This window comes from Mercenaria mercenaria, chromosome 7 (assembly GCF_021730395.1).
Source record: "Mercenaria mercenaria strain notata chromosome 7, MADL_Memer_1, whole genome shotgun sequence".
Classification (NCBI taxonomy): domain Eukaryota; kingdom Metazoa; phylum Mollusca; class Bivalvia; order Venerida; family Veneridae; genus Mercenaria; species Mercenaria mercenaria.
The window spans coordinates 34,594,939-34,615,520 of record NC_069367.1 but is presented as its reverse complement, the minus strand read 5'-3'; the positions used below and the strand labels follow the sequence as shown (position 1 = coordinate 34,615,520).

Here is a 20,582-nt window from a genome sequence, read left to right as displayed (position 1 = left end):
CTTTACTGTAAATTTTGTCGTTGGGTTTGAACGATGAAAAGAAATATAAATGAGCCGCGCCATGACAAAACCAACATAGTGCGTTTGCGACCAGCATGGATCCAGACCAGACTGCGCATGCTTTACGCTAACAGTTTCTCTAATTGCAATAGGGTTTGAAAGCGAACTTTCAAGACTTTTCATACATCTGTCCATATTTTTCTTAATTGTATCTGTCTTGTCCGTTGTTACAGTTAGGGTGGACGCATAACTCAAGTTTTCTACTCCCTGTTGAAACAAATGCCGACAGATAAAGTATGCGTTTAACCCTAATTATAAATGAAATAGAATGTATTTATTATTGTTAGTTAAGTGCATTTCAAGTCAATACACTCAAGACAGAAGCACTTACATCCTTTAACTATTCTCTTCCCTGTATCTAAATTGCAGTAAACACATCCAAAATCACATTCAAAATAATTTGCTTATTCTTTACACTATATTAGTTTTACCACACACAAGCAGGTTATAGTGAAGTAGTTTACAAACAGTGTATATGGCCTAGCGTGAATATAAATATACATATAAACTGATTAAGAAAATATTGAAAAATCGACTTTGTCAAATACCCGTGTATTTGTTACACAATGTTACACAATAAAAAATACATTACAGCACACACATTTAAATTTAATTGAAAGAAAATACACTTCAGACGTCACTTTAGTAGTTCAGTTGTTATAGACAATAAATCCACGTGATCAACACACATGTTAATCATCTACACAGTCATGCCAATTAAAACAAAATAGTATGGAATATTATCATATTGTATAAATTATCTTTCCTGTTTGTGTAGCAAACTGATTAATAATAAAGTAAAATTATATCTAACATCAAAATAAATAAAATAATTAAGGTGTACTTACTACAAGTTGTAAAATACCGATCCTAAATTTAGGAAAATCCAATACTTATCTTTAGAAACACACTGTAGCGAAGTATGTCTTCGTAAAACCGTTATTAAACGTACTGTACAAGCTTTTTCTACACAAGTAACAGGTTAAATACGAACGCCTTTAAATGCTCTATATTTTCTTCAGTAAATGTTTAAGCATTTGTGTCTGAATTATTTGTCCCACCTGGAGAGGTTAATTTGAATACTACCAGTCATTATTCAGAAAATTATAAACTATGCTTACGTGCGCAAACATGTTCATTTGTCATACACACATTACAGACTCATAATTATAGTAAACAACATATATTTAATGTTCATGTCACGTGATAATTCCATCCCTACAAAATCTTGTTTACTTAATACTAAGATCCGATGATAAATTAAAACGAGTCGATGTAATGAACCTTTTATTTGTCGGATTGTTTAAAGTATGTTTAACATTTTTATCTAAACAACCCCGACAGGTAACACGGCTACTTTTTTCCTTTAATAGTTAAAAAAAATTATTTCCCTCTGCTGTTTTAAGGCAAACAACAAACGCTTGGGTACCTGGAGGTCAACTTGGTGGCTTTTTAATTCGTAGGTAATGTTTTCTACACTGACTAAGGCGTTATATTTGCTTTAAAAAATCTAATGTCCCCCTGGCAAATGATCGGATCAACGTGGTGTAGAATTCTTTGTTGTGAGGATGCCATCCGGTTACGGAAGGTCGGCGGTTCTAATCAGGTGCATACTGATATACAATGATCAGGTTAGCAAAATAGGGTTTTCCTCCATCATTTAAAGCTGAAAGCCATGCGACCTAAAATTATTTCGATATGACTGAAACTGAAACTGAAACTAAAACTGAAACTGATTCATTTGATTTAATGCCTATTTCTATACAATGACATATTCAATGGCGTTGTACATTTAATTCAACAAACCTTGAAAATATAAATGATGAAATGTAAAAACTCACAAAAATTTAAAAAAAATAACATCTGCTGTTTTCGCATTTAAAACAATTATTCAAAAATTTAAAACAATGCCATAAAATGTCATATATGTTGTACATAAAGTATCATGTTTAATATACAATTCAAAATATTCAGCAATAATATAAAACTTGACCCTATACAGTCATTTATCGTGCGACAAAAACAATTAATAATACCAAATATCAAATGTAGTGTAAATAAAGCATCACGTTTTATGTACAGTTTGAAAAATATTCAGTTATGATTTAAAACTTGACTATATACATTCATTCACCGTACGATAAAAGGCAATTTACAATACAAAAAAATACGCATCAAATGTATTGTACGCAAAGCATCTGATCATGTTTTCTATAGTTTGTTCAGTGTTCAACGATGATTAAAAACATGAAAAAAACACAATCTATACAGTCTTTCCTCAAACTACAATACAAGTTACATGTATAAAATGAAGATCTACCATAAACGATACTCAACTAATATCAAACTCATAAAAAACTAATTTGAAAATATGAAACGTATGTTAAAGGTTCATAATGCCTTTGTTCATAAAGTGGCTGCCACTATTTTTGTTCTAAACATAAAACATGTTTATTTCTTTCAAAATCCTACTTTGGATAACTGTTTTCTCACATATTTGCCAAAGGTTTGAATGTTAATTAACACAGTAGAAAAACTATTATTGAATCCATTGTTTATAATTACCTGCCTTTATGGCTCTAACTGTATAAATTCATGTTCAATATTGAAAGTAGTGTTTTCTATCCATGTTATTATCCATACCATCTAAATAGCCATAGCCTAATTTCTTTTTATCAAAAAAAAAATTAAAAGGCTTATGAAACTTTCAAATACCAAAACAAATCAATACAAATTACTTGTATAAATATCATTAATCAACTTCAGAATTAGACTCTGAAGTTGATATATCCAAGTTTTTGAAAGGCGTTGTTGGTGTGTTAATAGGTGCCAAATGAGAGCTCCACGGAAACCCATGAGTAGGTGCTTTCGTCCAAGCATCGTTAGGGGAGCTGTCCGTAATTTCAGGACTTGCTGACCTGTATCCGCTGGATACTGACGACTGCGACGACATGACAGACTGACGATCACTATTACCTGTACCGGAGCTACTACTGCGATTGAAATTTAAGCTACCAGTCCCCGAATCAGCACTGGAGAGTGAGGCTACATCACTACTATTGCTAAGACTTAGACCGGCTACGGGCTGAGGAACGTTAATACGAAGAGACAGTTTGTGAGAGGGTTGATGCGCATTATTTTGGCCTTCCTCAATCAAGTTGTCTACTTTTTGACTAGCTGATACATCGTCTACAGCGTCAACAGAAGGTGCTGGGAGTTCTTCAAACAAACAATCAGTAACTTGCGCTTTCAGTTTGTTATTCTCTAAATCATATCCAAGGTACAACTCTGAAATGATATTAGCAAAGCAACTGATATTTGAAACTCAGTACAGTTCATTCAAAAATCAGTTCCATTCTGTTAATAGAAAATTCAATATTGAAAATATGGAGCATAACTTTGTGAGAACGTGTAATGTTTTCAACTCGTATGATAACTATTATGCCGGCAAATTAAGATCAATATATATCTAACATATTGACAGAACGTGTCTTTGTCACATGTTGATTATTTCATCTGGGTTGGACACTCAGGTTCGTTTTGCCAAATCTTAATGCAACTATCGAGCATAATTGATTATAAAACTATGTATATGTTTGATACCAAAATACTTGTATAAACGCGTATCTCAAATCATGTTATATATCTTTAAATTGTTTAACAAGATATTACTTACCGTGGAATTGAAAGCGTATTTTACTGCCAACCTTGAAAATTTTGAACCAAACAGGTGCACGCTGAAACGAAAGGTATAACATTGTATGGTAATCACATGGTTCAATCACTACTGAGTACATTTTATATTTTACTTTCCTTAATATTGATCTTAATATCCTTTACAACAAAACTCCCAAATCACGAAAACTTATGTTTTGAAATTTGATAGAAATTTTCAAAGGCACTTATGCAACATGGTAAATAAAACCTGACTTTTATGAAGATGTTGTTCATAACTTTGTTAACCCTTAGCCTGCTGCAGACGAATTTAACAGCCTTTGCAAACAGCTTGGAACCAGATCAGACGCCGATTAAATCGGCGTCTGATCAGGTTCCAAGCTGTTTGCTACTCTGACAATATTTCTTCCAAATTTGGAGCAAATTGAATGAATTTTACAATTTAAGCAGACGACATTTCCAGCAGACGACAATTTATCTAGCATGCTAAAGGTTAAGATTATGGGTCATGGTAATTGTCAAACTGCGTCTGGTAGAATTATAAAAATATGCAGAAGAATATTGCCAGACTGTGACGCACGACATGTTTGATGTTGAACGCCTATACAGTTGAACAATGCAGTTCTTTTTGACAGATGGACTAGTCTGTTATAGGGAGATCTTAAGTATGACTGATCGGTTCAAATTAAAACCTGTCTTCTGGTCTGTTCTTTCTGATCCTTAATGGTCTTAATATTTCTAAGTTGCCATCTGCAAAGGCATTATATCTATGCATGTTTAATTCTTCTTGTTTAAACATATATAGCATGTTAACATATTAAACATGCATAGTTTTAAAAAAAACATTTTATTTTCATTCTGTTTTACTTCAATGCATTACGGATTCCCTTGACAACGACATTTAAACAGACCTGTAATTTTTGGTGTTTGATGCGACACACTAAGCGGTTTCAACTCCCAATTGGTGCCTTTGCATGAACCGCATGATAATCATTTGCATGCTAACCAATATACATACACTGTTGTAGTGTCTCGTTTTGTGAGGTTGCATTCTTGAATAAAAACTCCTTCTCTTAGATCTCTGTTCCTTATTTAAAGCATTATGATAAAGATTCAAGCGTTTTATAGTCTCTCTATGGTTGTATTATTAAAAATAGTACAAACGTTTAAAGTTGAAAATTTAAGTTTCGGAGGTAATATTCATTAATGAACTGGCAGTTTGGCGCAAACTATATATTTAAAATATTCTAAAAGTTTTTTCAACAACCAAGATATTATTCAGAGGTATTTATAGTGTTTTATCCTTGCCTTAGATAGTAACAGGTTAATAGATTTTGTACTCTGATTTATATCGTATCCTTAAATTGCTACGTATATTATTCTTTTATCTCTGGAAGATCGTTTACTTCAGTCTATTCAGATTATTAATCAAGAATGATGCGACAGAAATAATGCGCGATTTTAACCTTTACCCTGCTAAATCTCTAAAATGGACTGGTTCATCATTCAATTTAGGCAGTTCCACTTTTTATTCAAAGCGGTGTTCCCTGAAAATTTATTGACTGAATAGCGTAGAGCTCAGACCATGATTAGCCTGCAAGTTCGTGCAGGCTGATATTGGTCTGCACTGGTTGCAAAGGCAAGGCAAAATCTCTTGCTGCCAGCAGGCTAAAGGTTAAGATCACTTATACAAAATTAACATGAACACAATTTTTTGAAAAGGAACACCACAGCTTACTTGAACTACTATCTGATCATTCTGATCTATTGCAATGAACCACTGCTTTGTCACGTCACAAAGAGTACTTGCAAAGTTTATATGTCCTTCACTGTCAACCTGCCAAAACTTTGTGCGCTTCCATATAATCACTGAAATGAGGAATGTAGTTAGTTTACAGTAATCAATAATAATAAGTTAAACTTTCGAAAACCTTGGTCTCACTTTTATGCTCAAAAAAATACATTTATGGTTATTTCTAAAAAGGGAAAAAACAAAAGAGTATACATGTACTTACTTCATAATTCCTGTATGAAAGTCAATCAAAATCAATTTCTTGGTATCTATTTCAAATAGAAAAACACAGTGATACGGAATTCGAAACTGAAATTTTAAAACTGAATTAAACATTTTTATTTCTGAGCTTTACACATGTTTTACACATTATCATAGAACAGCTTGATGCATTGAAGCAGATTTTGAAGTGACCAAATTACCATACGTACTTGTTCTGTTATTCCCATCATTCATTATGCCAATCTGAACTTTACCATCACGGATTTCTATATACTTTACAGTGCCGGGTATTTTATAAAGTTGTTTGCTCATTGGTCTTTCAATCGGTTTATCACCTTCAACTTCATTATACCATAAATCGGTAACTGCTGGAGGGTCTTGAAAAAAAAAGGATCAAGCGGTTGTCATACTGAGGTAGATAATTCCACGTGAAGAAGACAAAGTTATCTTTTAACAAGCATGTGCTGAAAATTGCCAGACGTTTGAAGGGCAACAGAAATCTACGCAATAGTAAAATAATATTAGAAACAATTTTGCTGAATATTGATGACACAAATTAGAAATTGATAATGGGCAGTGGAGAAAAACATACGAAAAGCAAAGTTAAGTTTATTTAAAATCAGGATATAAAAATCTTAAAGTCAAAAATACTTTTCTCTTTTTCCGGAGCTAGAACAGCACTGGTCTCTATCCATTCCCATTTCTGTTTAGACAACTTCCTTCTTATAACCTGAAATGTTTATCAGCAACACTAAATTAATTTATTGGGATGGTCGATCTGTAAATGTGAAATCAGTTTGCTTTTTCTTTTTGTCTCTGTATTGTATAAGCAATAAACTATAAATAAACTAACCTACTTTGAAGGGACGTTTGACATTACTTGTGCTTGCCTACCTTCCTCCATCAGTTTTACGAAAATATATTAGTATAGAATTACATTCATATTGAATTTGCAGCTGTGAAAATCTTTAATATTTTTTCTTAATGAATTCAATTGTTACAGTTTCTCATTTATTCAAAAATCATTTATATCTTGAAAAAGTTTACCAAAGACAACCGCGTTTTCCCATCTACTTTAACATGATGAAATAAGTTCAACACTTCTGTATGTGGCAAAACCGGAACAAAGAAGTCATTCACCGACACAAGTTCATCATCATCTCTGGAAACAAAGGACAATCTCTGTTTCACAAGGCTTACTGGACCAAAGAGAAAATGCTCCATCAAAGTCTTTTTATGCAGTTATTTTTTATATTTAATTTTAAGGCAAGTTATATCACCTTTAAAGCAAAAATCGTTAACCTGTACTTAGAAACAATTTGGTAATTCTATGTTGTGTTAGAACCTGACGAAAATTTTCAGATAACTGATGGTTTTTGTCAGAATTGAAGATAAAGCTCGTGTTTTTTATTAAACATGTCTTAATGAAACACTCATTCGAATGATAACACTGGTGGCTAAACAAACAAATAGATATCAAAAATGAGATAGCCGAATATTCAGTGTCTATTTGGAAGACTTCTCCTCAAACTGTGACGACTACTAGTACCTTGCATTTTATTCCTTGATTAAAAGTGACATATTATTACGATACAGACAAGTACGTCATCATTATAATACATAACAAAAGTCGCAAAAGAGTGTAAAAGTTCCTAGTTATTGCCTTGTGATATATATTTGAAATTATTGATTAATTTATAAACTTCGTATGAATACGAAGTACAATATATTTCTTAGGATGACTTCATTTGTAATTTCTGCAATGGTTAGTGATATGCTTTTGCCCGATGTAGCAAATGTTATTTACATGCTAAGATCATTTTAACCTTTTCATACATTGTGTCCTTTAGTGTTCTGTATGTTGTGTACGTTTCCAGGTTTTTGGTTGTTGAAGTTTCTGTGGGGTTGTTTTTGTATTAAGCACTTTGACCTTATTCTATAATATTGTGTATGTCTGTATTTAACATGGACATTTTCGTTCTGTCTGACATTATAAATTAGATGGTCTATTCTGTCCAGTTCAATTAGACATAGCTGAAACTCTGTTAAATCGTTCATAGACGAAACTCATCGACATACAGGGCAAACAAAACAAGATTGTTACATAAACACGCAAAATAAAGCTTAGAATAGCGAAATAGATATACTTTATCTTCATTTCTGAAGCCGGCTGAGCTGGCTCAACTTTCTCAAAGAAATGTCGGTAATATATCTTTCCGTATTCCAAGTGGTCTATGTAGGTACATAACGCCGCTCCAAAGTCATCACCTTCAGGTTTATCGGCGTACTTGTGGGGAATCAGAATTTTCGTCTGTTGATCTGGTTTCTGTAATAAAACTGTACGTTATTATTATAATATGAATATTGTGTTTGACGAAATTTGAATCAATGTAAAGCGCCCCCTTGAACGTGATTATCATAAAAAGGCGCTATATAAATCCGGTATTATGATAATATTTAAAAAGCAAATGCTTATTATAATCTTTTTATCTCATGCGCATGAGAGCGGCAAGAAAAAAATTCTCGCCGGATTATAGATAAACGAACGTTTCGGCATACGCCGGCCACGTGAGCTGCAAATACAAATAAATAAATTTCCAGTTTATTATGATTTTCTCTTGTTGCCTGTCCCAAATAAGTTAGCAAAAAGTTCTTGCAGTATGTTTCTACATTTACTGGTACTAACCCAAATTTCCAAATGTTTATCCGATTTTATATCGCGAAAATATATGATTTGCCGGTTTGCCTATCTCGCAAGACCGGCGCACATCGGCGTACGCTGGATAGACCAGGGCAGTGCAGGGAAGCCAAACGAACGCTGGTTGCACGCGGCGAAACGGCGTACGCCGTAAAAGTGAAACGAATTGGCCCATTATATAAGGTAGCAGGGTACACTTCGAATTTTGGTCCCCGTCAATATTTGTTATAATTAGAACTTCGTGATTTTGGATGTCTGTAAATTAAGGTGAGAGAAAATGATGTTAATTCTTTAGAAAATTTAAACAGCCGATACATGTAAAATTCTGATGTAAGTTGTAAAACTAACTGCTGCTAGCTTTGTATGAATCGGTGAGTCACCTTGGCGCGGGAAATTCAAGTCACGGAAGGGTTCCGTGCTTGTTGATTGGTACTCTGGAACTTTTCCGCTATTTTGTGAAAAAAACGAGCTGGATGGGCCCCCATTCCGTTTATATCCTGTAGTTCAGTAGGGACTATTAAATGGAGAAATGCAATAAAACTGGGCATTGTTCCTGCAGCGGGATCATTGCAGGCTGATCAAAAGGTGCAAAATTGATGATTTTGGCATGCTATTTTTAATGATTTATGTAAAACTTCCGTTTTGATTACTTTCTGTATTCTTGTATTAGAGTCCTGATCTTGCCATTTATTCAAAGCACAAAACATGCACGCAATTTATAAAATGGCCACCCTGAATCTGCTTATTAGGGAAGTGCAATATTGCGATTCGCTACATGTAAGCCTGATTGTGCCCAAAATATTCGACTCTAAGTGTACCCTGCTACCTAAGATAGATTCCAATAAACCGTGGGAAGTGTCTATCGCCACGGCGATCGGAGAGATCATATTTCTTATTCGCACAAGGGTCGTGCCAATTAGTATCCTTATCCGCACGACAGGTGTTTCGATAGCGTTTCTATTTTTGGCGTGAGGTATATGCAAGTTAAAACACTATTAGCAGCATGTTCGTTGTTTAAGATATTAAATCAATATACATTAATTGGATATTAAAAAAGCACTATAACAAATGATAATATTACATACCATCAACTACAGAAGAGAAAATCAAAATAATGCAAAGGAAGCTTATATCTGCATACCTTAATTAGTTCATTATTATACCTTTTTTTGTGTTATAATTCTTTTCATTTTGTTTTTAATTCAACAAATCAGACATAAGTTATTCAACATGTACATATGTCAAATTTAGAAAAGCTTTTCTGAAGTTTTTTCCGTGCTTATCAGATCTCCATAGTACCGATTTTTTGACAATTTCTAGAATGCACCTTTTGTTAAGTTAACACCCCAACAAGTTTCAGCCTTTAACAAAACCTGCAACAAAATAACCTTGTTGATTTCGTGCATTTGCTGCAATCAAACATTTAATAAGATAGATTCCATTAAACCGTTGGAAGTGTCTATCGCCACGACGATCGGTTCGATTATTTTTCTTATTCGCACGACGGTCGTGCCGATTAGTATCCTTATCCGCACGACGGTAATAACGAAAAAAATCCGCACGACGGTCGTGCGGATATGAAGAAAATTACCGGCACGACCGTCGTGCGGATAGCCTCAGCCTAATCCGTGACCGTGTGGTTAAGGTCGCTGCCATCGGATCACTCGCCACTAACAGATGTGAGTTCGAGCCTTACTCATTAAATTCTTGATATGAGGAAGCCATCCAGCTGACTTACGGAAGGTAGGAGGGGCACCTGGGGTCTTCCGCTACCATCAAGGCTGGAAAGTTGCCATATGACCTATATTGTTGGTGCGACGTTAAAGCCAACAAAAATGATTCCATTAAAATTACTTTGTTTTGCAAGACTATGATGTTTAGATTAGACTAAGAATTCCAACTTTAGTTTGTCACGCGGTTTACAAATAACTTACAATTTTGCTGAAAAGTCATTATTTGCTGCAGAAAATACCGACGAGTGATATTTGAAGTGCTTTACAATTGATATTTTATATCTTAGCAGAATAGAAATCCCTAAGGCACGTGTTTGATCGTGAAGGAAAAAAAACGGCATTGCGTTACATAATGGATAAAGTTTATTTCCAAAACCATTAGCAAATTTATCTCTTGATGTAATTGTGCACTGTGTTTGTAAGAAGTTTAGATTTCCTATGCTGTCTTATGTTTACTTACACCTCAAATGTCCAAATGGTTTCATTTTTTTGCGCATGCACCCTGAGCATCTTGCTGTGTTTTAAATAAAATGTAATTTCTAATGAATTAATATACTATCAATACAAACATTAACAGAAGGACATAGAAAACATTCTATCTATCTATTAATATATACACTTGAAGTTACAATACCTGTCTTTTTAATGACATGCCGCAGTATTTCACTCTTTGTTCGGTCGGCAGTTTTCTTGGACTCATGTCAGCATAATCTTGTGGGACCTCATTTGGTACGCTCGGCAGTTTCCACTCTTGAAGCTGTTTCGTATATATAGTGTCCATTTCAGGTATATCTGCTTTATTTTCAGAGTTGGTTTTACAATGACCTGCAGTCTTATTTTCTGTGTTATTTGTGTTACACGGATTAACTTTGTGCTTCTTTTCACGTTCTGGTGAAACGTTGTTTGCAGCTGGAGTATTTGCATGAAAGTGTGAAGTTTCCTCTCTGTGCTTTTTAGTTACACTGGCCTTACTAACTGTGTTGACCCTTCGATCTTTCTTTGGTTTAGGATGGCCACTTGAAGGAATCCTGTACTGAAAGGTTTCTTTGCCAAAGCCAAATCCATCTTCTAACTTCGGTCTTGTACCATCATTATATCTTAAACATGAACTGGATATCTGATATGTTTTGTTGGTGCCTGCTTCCTTTACACCATCTGTCTCTAAGTCATCATCTTCCATTTGTGTTGTTACTGTAACTTCTGTAAACTCATCAGTTTCACTGTCGTCATTATCTTCTTCTCGAATGATTTCAGGCGTAGACTTGCTGACTTCCATTTCTAACTTCTGTCTTTTACCTCCAATGTCTGCCTGTCTGTCCTGCCTTTTCATTTCAGTAATCTAAAGTGTACAGTTATGTGAATAATAAATATATTCAGAAGTTATTTCATCCCGTGTAATTGTATCCTAATATTACGTTGAATATCTTACAAAAAATATCTTCAAGTGAGATTTGACTTTTACAACAAGGAAGATAAGCAAGATAAACAATAATAAACAATCTGGAAGTTATTTATCGAAAATGAAAGAAGTAACCAGTCTTTTCTATCTGCTTTTCTAAGCTTTTATTTACTTTTTGCATTTATGGAAAATAAATTGGAATAAATTCTTCTACGCATAAAGAACCAATTGATTTCAAAACTGAAACTGGAACAGTGTTTTGTATTTTAAGTTACAGCTCATTTGTAATTTCGTAATGCGTAGTATATTGAGCCACAGAAATGATCTTAATGCACGCATATGTTATCAGTTTATACGTGCCTGTGCAAAGTATTGTTCACATCATTCTTTATTTCATCTGGGGAAGTGTGGGAAAATACGGGAATGATGATACTTTGAAAGCTAATCGAAACCGAAACTAGCAACATGTTCATTCATTTTTTACAAACGTTATCTTCAAAATAGTCTATTATCTGTAGTATTAGTCCGCAATACATCTTGATAAAACATTGTAATCTTCTTGAAATGCAAAATCATTGTTTTTTTTCTATAAATGTCCCCATGGAATAAGCATATATTAAACAGTCTAACATCGTATCCCAAACTGGAAACGAAAAAGATTCTTTTACAGCTCATGATTCAAAGTACAAATAAACTGCGTAAATACGTTAAGCCATTTATTTAACATGAGAATCAATTGGCACACACACAAAATTGTTTGGTTTTTCTTTTATGTCCATGATAAATTGAATATTATCAAGTTTAGTCCTAATTACTTAAAAGCTGAGCACTACGTTTTTAGCGAAATAAATTTGCATATTACCTGTCCTTAAATAGAAATCCTTTTTTTCATGTAGTTATATAGATAAATCCAACAGAATATTATATCAATGCTTTCAGTACATATTTCGATATTTAGTGTAGTTAGTTCAAGTCTATACACTGTAACACTTGATTATTGTTTTAAGAACGCGCTTATCTTGATAAAATGTTCGCATGTCCACGCACATTTCTTTGTTAGCATATACCTTCTGCTACAAAATATGGTGTCCATTTGTGTCTATTTCAAAATTACTACTTAATAAATTGGATTGACTAATTAGAATGATTTAATCGAAGATATAAGTCATAAATTTGCAATACCCCACGTTAAAAGCGTGCAAGATCGGCTAATCCTGTAAAATACGGGTTTGAGTTTTATATTTCCGAGATCATGTACGTATCGGGTGACCGAAAAACGACCGATATATATAATTATATAGACCAGGACACTGGCACCAGATCAGAAAGAAAATGCCTCCGTAACGTGTTACACCCTACCCCTAGGTATTCTATAAGAACCATGGTCATGAACGGGAAAATATACTAACCCATTTCAATCGCGTAATTCATACCTAAAACACGCAGGTCAGTAAATGTGTACTACTGATATTAAACAAGCGATAATTTATCTTCAATTGTGCACCAGTCACCTTGTCTCAATATTCCATATTGCAGAGATGCTCCGTATATTTTATGCTTTAGTCAACGTTACAAAAAAAACTTGCGTGAACTTCCCTAATGAACATCCGGTCTAGAGGTCACGACAGTGTGCACATGTTAAGCGAAATGTAAACAAACAAAAACAGAATGCAATATATTCACAGTTTTACGATAAGACTCGAAATGATGAATGAAATTCATCTTGTATATGGTTTTGAATTTGAAATCATACATAGTTATACATCTATTCTGTTTATTTAATTCATTTTGCACATTTATCCTGCATATAAACATTTTAGCGTACACGTGTAGTAAAATGACGACTGACATACATTTTCACATCAGCCAATCAGAGTGTGTCTATAATCTAGAACGGAACTTCACCAGGGAAGTTCAAGCAAGTTTTTTGTGTACCTGTGAAAAAACTGTAAACTACACGTTGTTTTTCTAAGATAAGAACTATTGAAAAAATGTGACCGGTACACAACGGAAGATAAATTACCACTTGTTTAATATCAATAGTACACATTTACTGAACTGCGTGTTTTAGATATGAAATACGCGATTGAAATGGGTTAGTATATTTTCCCGTTCACGACCATGGTTCTTATAGAATACCTAGGGGTAGGGTATAACATGTACAGGGGCATTTCTTTCTGATCTGGCGCCAGTGGACCAGGAGTAGATTTTACATTGAAGGTTCTTATCACACCAGTAAGAAGTTTTAAATTTCGGGTCAATAACTTGTTCTCTTTAGTACGTATTTTATATCTGAAAGCAGAAAGCGATCGAAATATATTTTTAAAAAAATGAATGAATCAGACTGAAATTTTTTGCACTTGTTTTTCAATCCTTGTATTCAAACAGTTATCAGTAAAGATCCATGTTTTAGTGTGTTTACCAATTACATTGTCTTTCTTTCTTCCTGATTATATCTACATGTAGTTGTGCAGACATTCGAATGCAATTTACATAAAATCGCTCTGTGACCATTTTGATCATTTTCAGAAAGTCATGTGCTGAACACTTATTTCTGGTCACAACCTCTTTCTTCCTTTGAGTCCCAGTACTCTGCTCACAGGCGAGTTTTTATTTGTACGATATATATATATATAACATATTTGATAAGTTTTGAATTTTTTTGTTGGAAACATACTTTTTTCGATTTGAAAAGATATATTTAATTTTGATGTCACTAATATCGAAGATATTAAAGATATATCAGACTTGATATCGGCAGGGAAAGCTGTTTGGTCGAGTATAACCTACGTTATCGAAGGGTTATGGGTGAGCCCAAAAATTCCAGATGGTTTAATGAAAACACCTCTATGGGGAGTTTTGATTTCTCAGAGTTTTTGCTGGGCAGTTGCTACAGGTCCAGTAACTGGATCTCCAGACTCTGTGTCTTTCAAGATACCCCGCACTCTATACATAGCGGACCCCTAGCATTAACCGCCCCTGTTTCAGTTTGGTTTTCAACACATGCCGATAATTAGTGACAACTGTCGACACACTACCATAATTAGATAGTTATTTGTTTACCGCCTTAATATATTTATTATTATTATTATTATTATTATTATTATAAATGTTAAAGCTGCAAGATCATTTGTACCCAGTACTTATGCCATATGAGGTGTGGTCGTGACCCCAGGTCGGCTCAAACCCACTAACCCTATGATTCCGTGGCCGACACATAAAGCACTAGATCATCGCTTTCGCTTTAATCGGCATCAAGGCTAGATAGCATCCTTACATTACCTTTGAGGTGTTAATGAAAGCAAACTATTCCCAAATGACAAGATGGATAATTTCACAGCAATGAAAATGAGTTATTTATCCCTTATACCTTGACGTAATAGTTTACAAAAGCACGATACTCAATTTTGTATCTCAGATCATTTTTCTGCTTTGACTTATCATATGATATTTTTATTACTCAGCGGAGTTTGTTATATAACCTTTAAGGCTGACTGAGTTATCGTTTTGTCCATTATTTTTTCCTTGTTTTAATAACCAGCACACAAACAACGCACATAAATCAAACCTTAAATTAAACCTTCGTAAGGCTACGGAATTTTTACATTGGTAATTTAGGATATTGGTACTTATAAAATAGTATTCCACTTTAGCCGAAGCTAAGGGGTTCAACGATTGTTTCTTAAGCGATTTTTTCTCATGAACAGGCTCAATTAAAGCGAGTCTGCCATTATTTTGCATTGTTGGGTTTAATGTTTCCAAAGGATCTTCTTTTTGTTTTGTATAGTACCAATTTCAGCCGTCTGTGACCTTTTTTTATAATCATGCTGTTTTGAAATGAAGCATGTTACAAGCTCAATGTTTATTTCTAAATTTATTCTTAGAAAACAGTGCCTTGAATCGATTACAGTGTATACTATAGAAAACATGTCGAGATATCATTTCCGAGGCCGTGACGTAATAAAACGTATTAGCGTATGATGGCCCTTTCACGCTTCCGTCGAATCAACATTTATTACACGAGATTCATTTTGAAAATATTTCTGAAATGTCTAGGTCTACAGCTCTCTAATACGGAACTATCTGACATCCGAGGCATATACTGACACTTTTAGACAAAATCAAAAAGGACCTTTTATCGATTTGACGAAGTTCCAAAAATCTCTATGTACCCTTGCTCCGTTACGGACCCCTGTCGGATTTGTGTTTATTCTGAGTGCAAATATCTTTTCATAGATAAAAAGCTGACATGTCGTGCTAAACCCCAGTTATTTTCAATTCGTTATAAAGTGCTGAAAAGTGAATCCTCATTAGCAAAATAAAGTCCACGCGCGTACATTATGATGGGGTGACCCCTGTGCGTGAACCCTGGCAATCGATCAATGGAAATTAGCATGTGTACTTTCATTTTCTTTAGTTCTGGGAAAGCTGAAGGTCATCTGACGTCATTTTCTGTACGTATGCCAAGAATGTGTTGGCCGTCGAAAGGATATCTGCATCCCTGATATGTTTGCAGCTGCAACTGGTAAATATTTGCTGCAAAAGTGCATTTAAAGGTTAAAATGCATAATTTACAAAAGCTGGTAATATTAAGTTAAGTAGGTTCTTGACAACAACTCTTGCCCACTAACCTGATACAGCCAGTTATTGTATATTAAAACTTGGAAGTTTTAGAGATAAAATACAGATTTCAAAACTTATAGAAAAGTAGACACTTTACGTTTGCCCTTTCGAAACGATACGCTGCTAGTTTCTGACATTGTTTATTTCCTTTGTAATAGAACATAAAAATGTTATCGTAAACAATATTACTAAGTATTCAATCAATGCAATTTACTCACTCTATGTCGTGAGTAAATCAATTATTCACAACTAATTGTAGGTACTGAGTCTGGCATGAAGAATCCAAATAATCTTATATTAAAATGATAAATGTATATCTGCCTTTAATGTTCTAATAATGCACGACTACTAAGTCAGTACTAAAATAAAAAGGTGGAAAACCACAGGTCGCCCAACACGACATAAACGAAAATAATTAATAACTATCAAGAAGCGGTTAATGCCTAAAACCCACAAAATATATGTATATACATTTAAGATGTGTTATTGTGGACTTTATTTTTTATCAACTTAAAGGAGATGTAGTGTCTGGCCTGAGGAATCACGGTAGCACTAAATGAATACTCTTGTTTAATTCACAGTCAAGTCAAATGCAAAATGTAAATCTGCCTTTAATATCCGAATAATCAGCGATAACTATCAAGAAACTGGGCATGCCTGTAAGGATGGGTGGGAGATAATAAACAAATAATCAAATTATCAAAATACTTGTTATGTTGTCAAATATTCAACCTTGAGTAAGAATTATCAGTTAAAAATCACTTAAATATTGCACTGAAAACATGAGAAAACGTGAATTGCAAGAAGAATACGTGGTAAAATAATTACCCGGGAACTGGAGACAAAAATATTTGGCAGACTATGGAAAACGTGAATAATTTCACTTACTCACTCTCTGTCGTAAGTAAATCATTTATCCATTAATTCCATGAACAACAAACAATAAATGTAGGATACAGGTCTTAGTATTTAACAGCATTTCAATCAAGCTAAACAAAGAAGGTAATTGTAGTGTGATAAATTCAAACGATTCGTTTAGAAATATTCAACGTTTTCATAGCGCTAACCAAATTAAACACAGCACAGCCAAAAGTAAATGTAACATAGACAAGGCCTTCAAAAGACAGTCAACACCATAATGCACGACTGAAATAAACAGCAAATGCTTTCACAGCACGACCAAATAGGGTCATTTTTTTCAATACAGCGCACGCTTTAACAGCACTATCCAAGTAAACGTTCATTTTTTCCAAACATCCACCGCTTTCACATAACAGCTGAAGTAAAATAACCATTTTTCTCAGGACATAGCTCGATATTCTAAAAAGTATACTTATCTTTCATTGCAGTTCTCACCAAGTCTTATATAAATTACATATCCGTCTTACTATCTTCATTAAGCTACAACATGCACACTATCTGAAAATATCAAACAAAACGTAAAAAACTTTCTTAGCAACATTGAGCTTACACAGGCAACACTTAACCGTACAAACACAATGCAACAACCAGTGCTTTCGCTAAATTGAAGCGACTCCATACAGTAGAAATGTATACTTCATTGTTGTTCTTAGTTAGCCAATCAGCTTCTGAAATACACATCCACCAAACAACGTAACACTGATCACAACATCTGAATAGAACATTAATAGATTACAGATTGATCTAGAAAAATAAAATTTATTTCACAACACAACTAAATTAAAAATGGTCAGTGCTTTCAAGCATACGTCAAAAATAAAAAAAGACAGAATCACTGTCGTTTTTAAAACAACACCATTTATCAAAATATAATAATCATTCATTGATGATGTACCTGCAGCTAAGGATCTCACAACACAGAAATAAGACATTCAACAAAATGTTGCCCTACTAATAACGACACACTCTCATAGCTACGGCGCGTAAATAACATACTAACTTTTCATTACCAAATAAGGCGCCAACGAATATGCACGACTAATAAACAGGCCACGCTTTCAAAGCACGGCCAGAGCAAAAGGTTACTTTTTCGCATATTGTAAGACAAATACTTATCTTCCGTCGCAGTTCTGCACAATCCGGTAGACTTTGAACATAATCAATCAACAATTTCTTATAATTAATATCTTGCCTGAACTATCAGCCAAACAATGTTACGGCTATCACAAACTCGAATAAATTAATGATAATAATAGTTATTTGGTGTAATAACCAGAATTAAAGAAAGTGCCTTATATTAAAAAAATTACATGAAACAAGCGCTTTTTTGTATTTAAAGTACAAATGAGTAGTATATAATAATCTGCCCAGAAGAACAATGAATTATTTATTATAACCTATATAATTCTGTAAAAATCGCCTGTATTTTACATTTATGACAGCAGAAAAATCGTATAGTACCTTTTAAATTCCGTTTTTTACTTTTCGGATGTACACTGTCGGAATCAACTTTCATTCCCAATGCATGCACTGACAGTTCATAAATAGCGACTAAAACGTCACTAGTTCCATTTATAGATTTATCAAGCTATGAAGATTTGTTCAAATTAAAAAACAAAAAGTAAGGGTATATGAAAAGGTCCTACAGTAGCCAGATTGGAATTTTGGGTATTCGGCCTCGTGGATTTGCAAGCCGGATAGGAATCGAATACAGCATCCCAGTCGAACTACTGTTATAATAACCTATTATATTTTCTAGCGTTTTCATTGATTTCTATATAGTTAGCCAAACAATTCTGAAATACATTTCACCAATCAACGTTATACTATCGTAACATCTGAAAAGATCAATCATAGATCAGATGTTTCTGCATGTAAAAACTCTATTTTCTTCATGTATACTGTCTCAATGGAAGCAACATGTTTTAACTAATTCTTTAGAGTATGTTCTAGTAGACAAGTTTAGATCTGTCAAATACATTCTGAATGTCTTTTAGTTTTCTCATTAAACAAGTGCAAGCAATCAATGATAGAAATTTCTTACTATTGGTCCTAAAACTGCGAATGAACTACCGTTAGAAACTATGCAAAAAGTAAATCACTGTATACATTACAAAAAAAATCTAAAACTGTAATTCAGAGACTTGTGCATTGTTTTATTTTTGTTTTGATAATTGTTTACGTGAATAGCTTTAAAACTGTTAAAAAGTTTTACATTCAACATGTAATTTCAAAGTTTTTTTATTATTAATTATTATTATTATGCACTTGTCTGTACAGGCCTATGGTACGGTAGTGCAGTGTGTAGTTTTTCTTTTTTACAATAATAAGTGTGCACCATTACCAGGAGTTTGGAACGTTGGCCGTACCATGTGAGGCTTTAGAGACTGTATTTTAGCAACAGGTGTAAACGGCCTCAGGGCAGGTTTGTAATCACAATTGTTTTTAAAAATGTTTTATTACTTGTAATTTTTTTGTACATTGCCACTGAATATGTCATTGTATAGAAACTGGCGTTTAATCAAATTAATCATTCTGTTTAAATTAACTCAGAATTAGATAAATCCAAGTTTTTGAAAGGCATTGTTGGTGTGTTAATAGGTGCCAAATGAGTAGGTGTTTTCTTCCAAGCATCGTTAGGTTTGTGCCATCTTTTCTGGACCTGTGAATGTATCCAGGGTTATGACGACTGCAACTCAAGACTGACGAACCGTTTCTGTTCCGGACTAATACTGCATTAAATTAACATACCCGAATCAGCACTAATAGTGAGGATATATCACTACTATGATAGACTTTTACCGCTATGAGCTGCAAACATTTAATACGAAGACTAGTTTGTGAAGGGTATGCGCTTTATTTGGCATCCGAGCAGTGGTTAATTCTTCCTGCCTCACCTAACTATGGTCTAAGAAACCACTGCATGGCTATCCTATTTGAAAAAATAAGACTGACCAGATACATGATTTTATAATTTATCTATTCACTGGTTGAAAGATTCCAACAATGATATACTTTTGTTTTCCATCTGTCTGAGTACAGAATGTTAAGCCAAATGCATGAAAAATACTTGAATTTCTTGATTTTGTTTTATTCTTTATGAACACATCACCGTTTTTAAAAGTAATCATAAAATCATAAATTTATCTGAAGGCAGCATAAAGTTATGACATTATAGCTGTAGAAAATATAAAAAAAAGGTTTTATGAATATAAAGCTTTGAGTGCATGGTATAAAGTTTCATAGTACATTCAACTTCATTTGCACGAACTCAGCCTGCTATACTCTTGAACTCCACCTATGGTCCTTATAAAACCTCTATCTCCATATGGTATACAATTAATGTGATTGCTTTTGAATAAGCATAAAACTGTAATTCATAGCATTTCCATACTTTCTTAAGTCAATTGCTTAGTAAGATGTGCAGTACATCATGTTTCTCTAGTAAGTCTTACTTAA

At 33.8% G+C, this 20,582-nt stretch overlaps 2 protein-coding genes across 8 annotated transcripts in view; both read right to left on the bottom strand.

Moving 5' to 3' along the window:
• Nucleotides 1–1,792: 1,792 nt before the first annotated feature.
• LOC123554444 (uncharacterized) lies at nt 1,793–17,919 on the bottom strand. 7 transcript variants are annotated; one of them, XM_045344600.2, is made up of 10 exons: nt 15,982–17,912; nt 12,442–12,652; nt 10,815–11,519; nt 7,897–8,075; nt 6,797–6,911; nt 6,401–6,479; nt 5,959–6,126; nt 5,474–5,604; nt 3,737–3,797; nt 1,793–3,348 (listed from the first exon to the last, which is right to left on the bottom strand). In XM_045344600.2, the coding sequence occupies exons 3-10, from the start codon at nt 11,508–11,510 to the stop codon at nt 2,813–2,815; spliced, it is 1,965 nt and encodes a 654-aa protein (XP_045200535.2). In that variant the 5' UTR covers nt 11,511–11,519; nt 12,442–12,652; nt 15,982–17,912; the 3' UTR covers nt 1,793–2,812. The 7 variants fall into 7 exon arrangements, with proteins under 7 accessions (XP_045200535.2, XP_045200531.2, XP_045200533.2 ...); XM_045344596.2 differs by lacking the exon at nt 12,442–12,652 and having other exon boundaries at nt 17,674–17,919; XM_045344598.2 differs by lacking the exon at nt 12,442–12,652 and having other exon boundaries at nt 15,982–17,914.
• Nucleotides 17,777–20,582, bottom strand: part of LOC123554446 (uncharacterized) — a 14,929-nt gene continuing 12,123 nt past the window's right edge. Inside the window, exons 7-9 of the mRNA XM_053547098.1 lie at nt 19,875–19,934; nt 18,585–18,711; nt 17,777–17,835 (exon numbers count right to left, since the gene is read on the bottom strand). Coding sequence (XP_053403073.1) covers nt 17,777–17,835; nt 18,585–18,711; nt 19,875–19,934 — 246 coding nt within the window. The remainder of the gene's footprint in view (nt 17,836–18,584; nt 18,712–19,874; nt 19,935–20,582) is intronic.

Coding starts and splice junctions, on each gene's coding strand:
- LOC123554444 (XM_045344596.2), bottom strand. CDS start 17,742: ATGGAGTCGCTTCAATTTAGCGAAAGCACTGGTTGTTGCATTGTGTTT. Junction 5,605..5,958: donor TGATGGGAATAACAGAACAA/GTACGTATGGTA, acceptor TCCTCATTTCAG/TGATTATATGGAAGCGCACA. Junction 3,349..3,736: donor AATACGCTTTCAATTCCACG/GTAAGTAATATC, acceptor ATATCATTTCAG/AGTTGTACCTTGGATATGAT.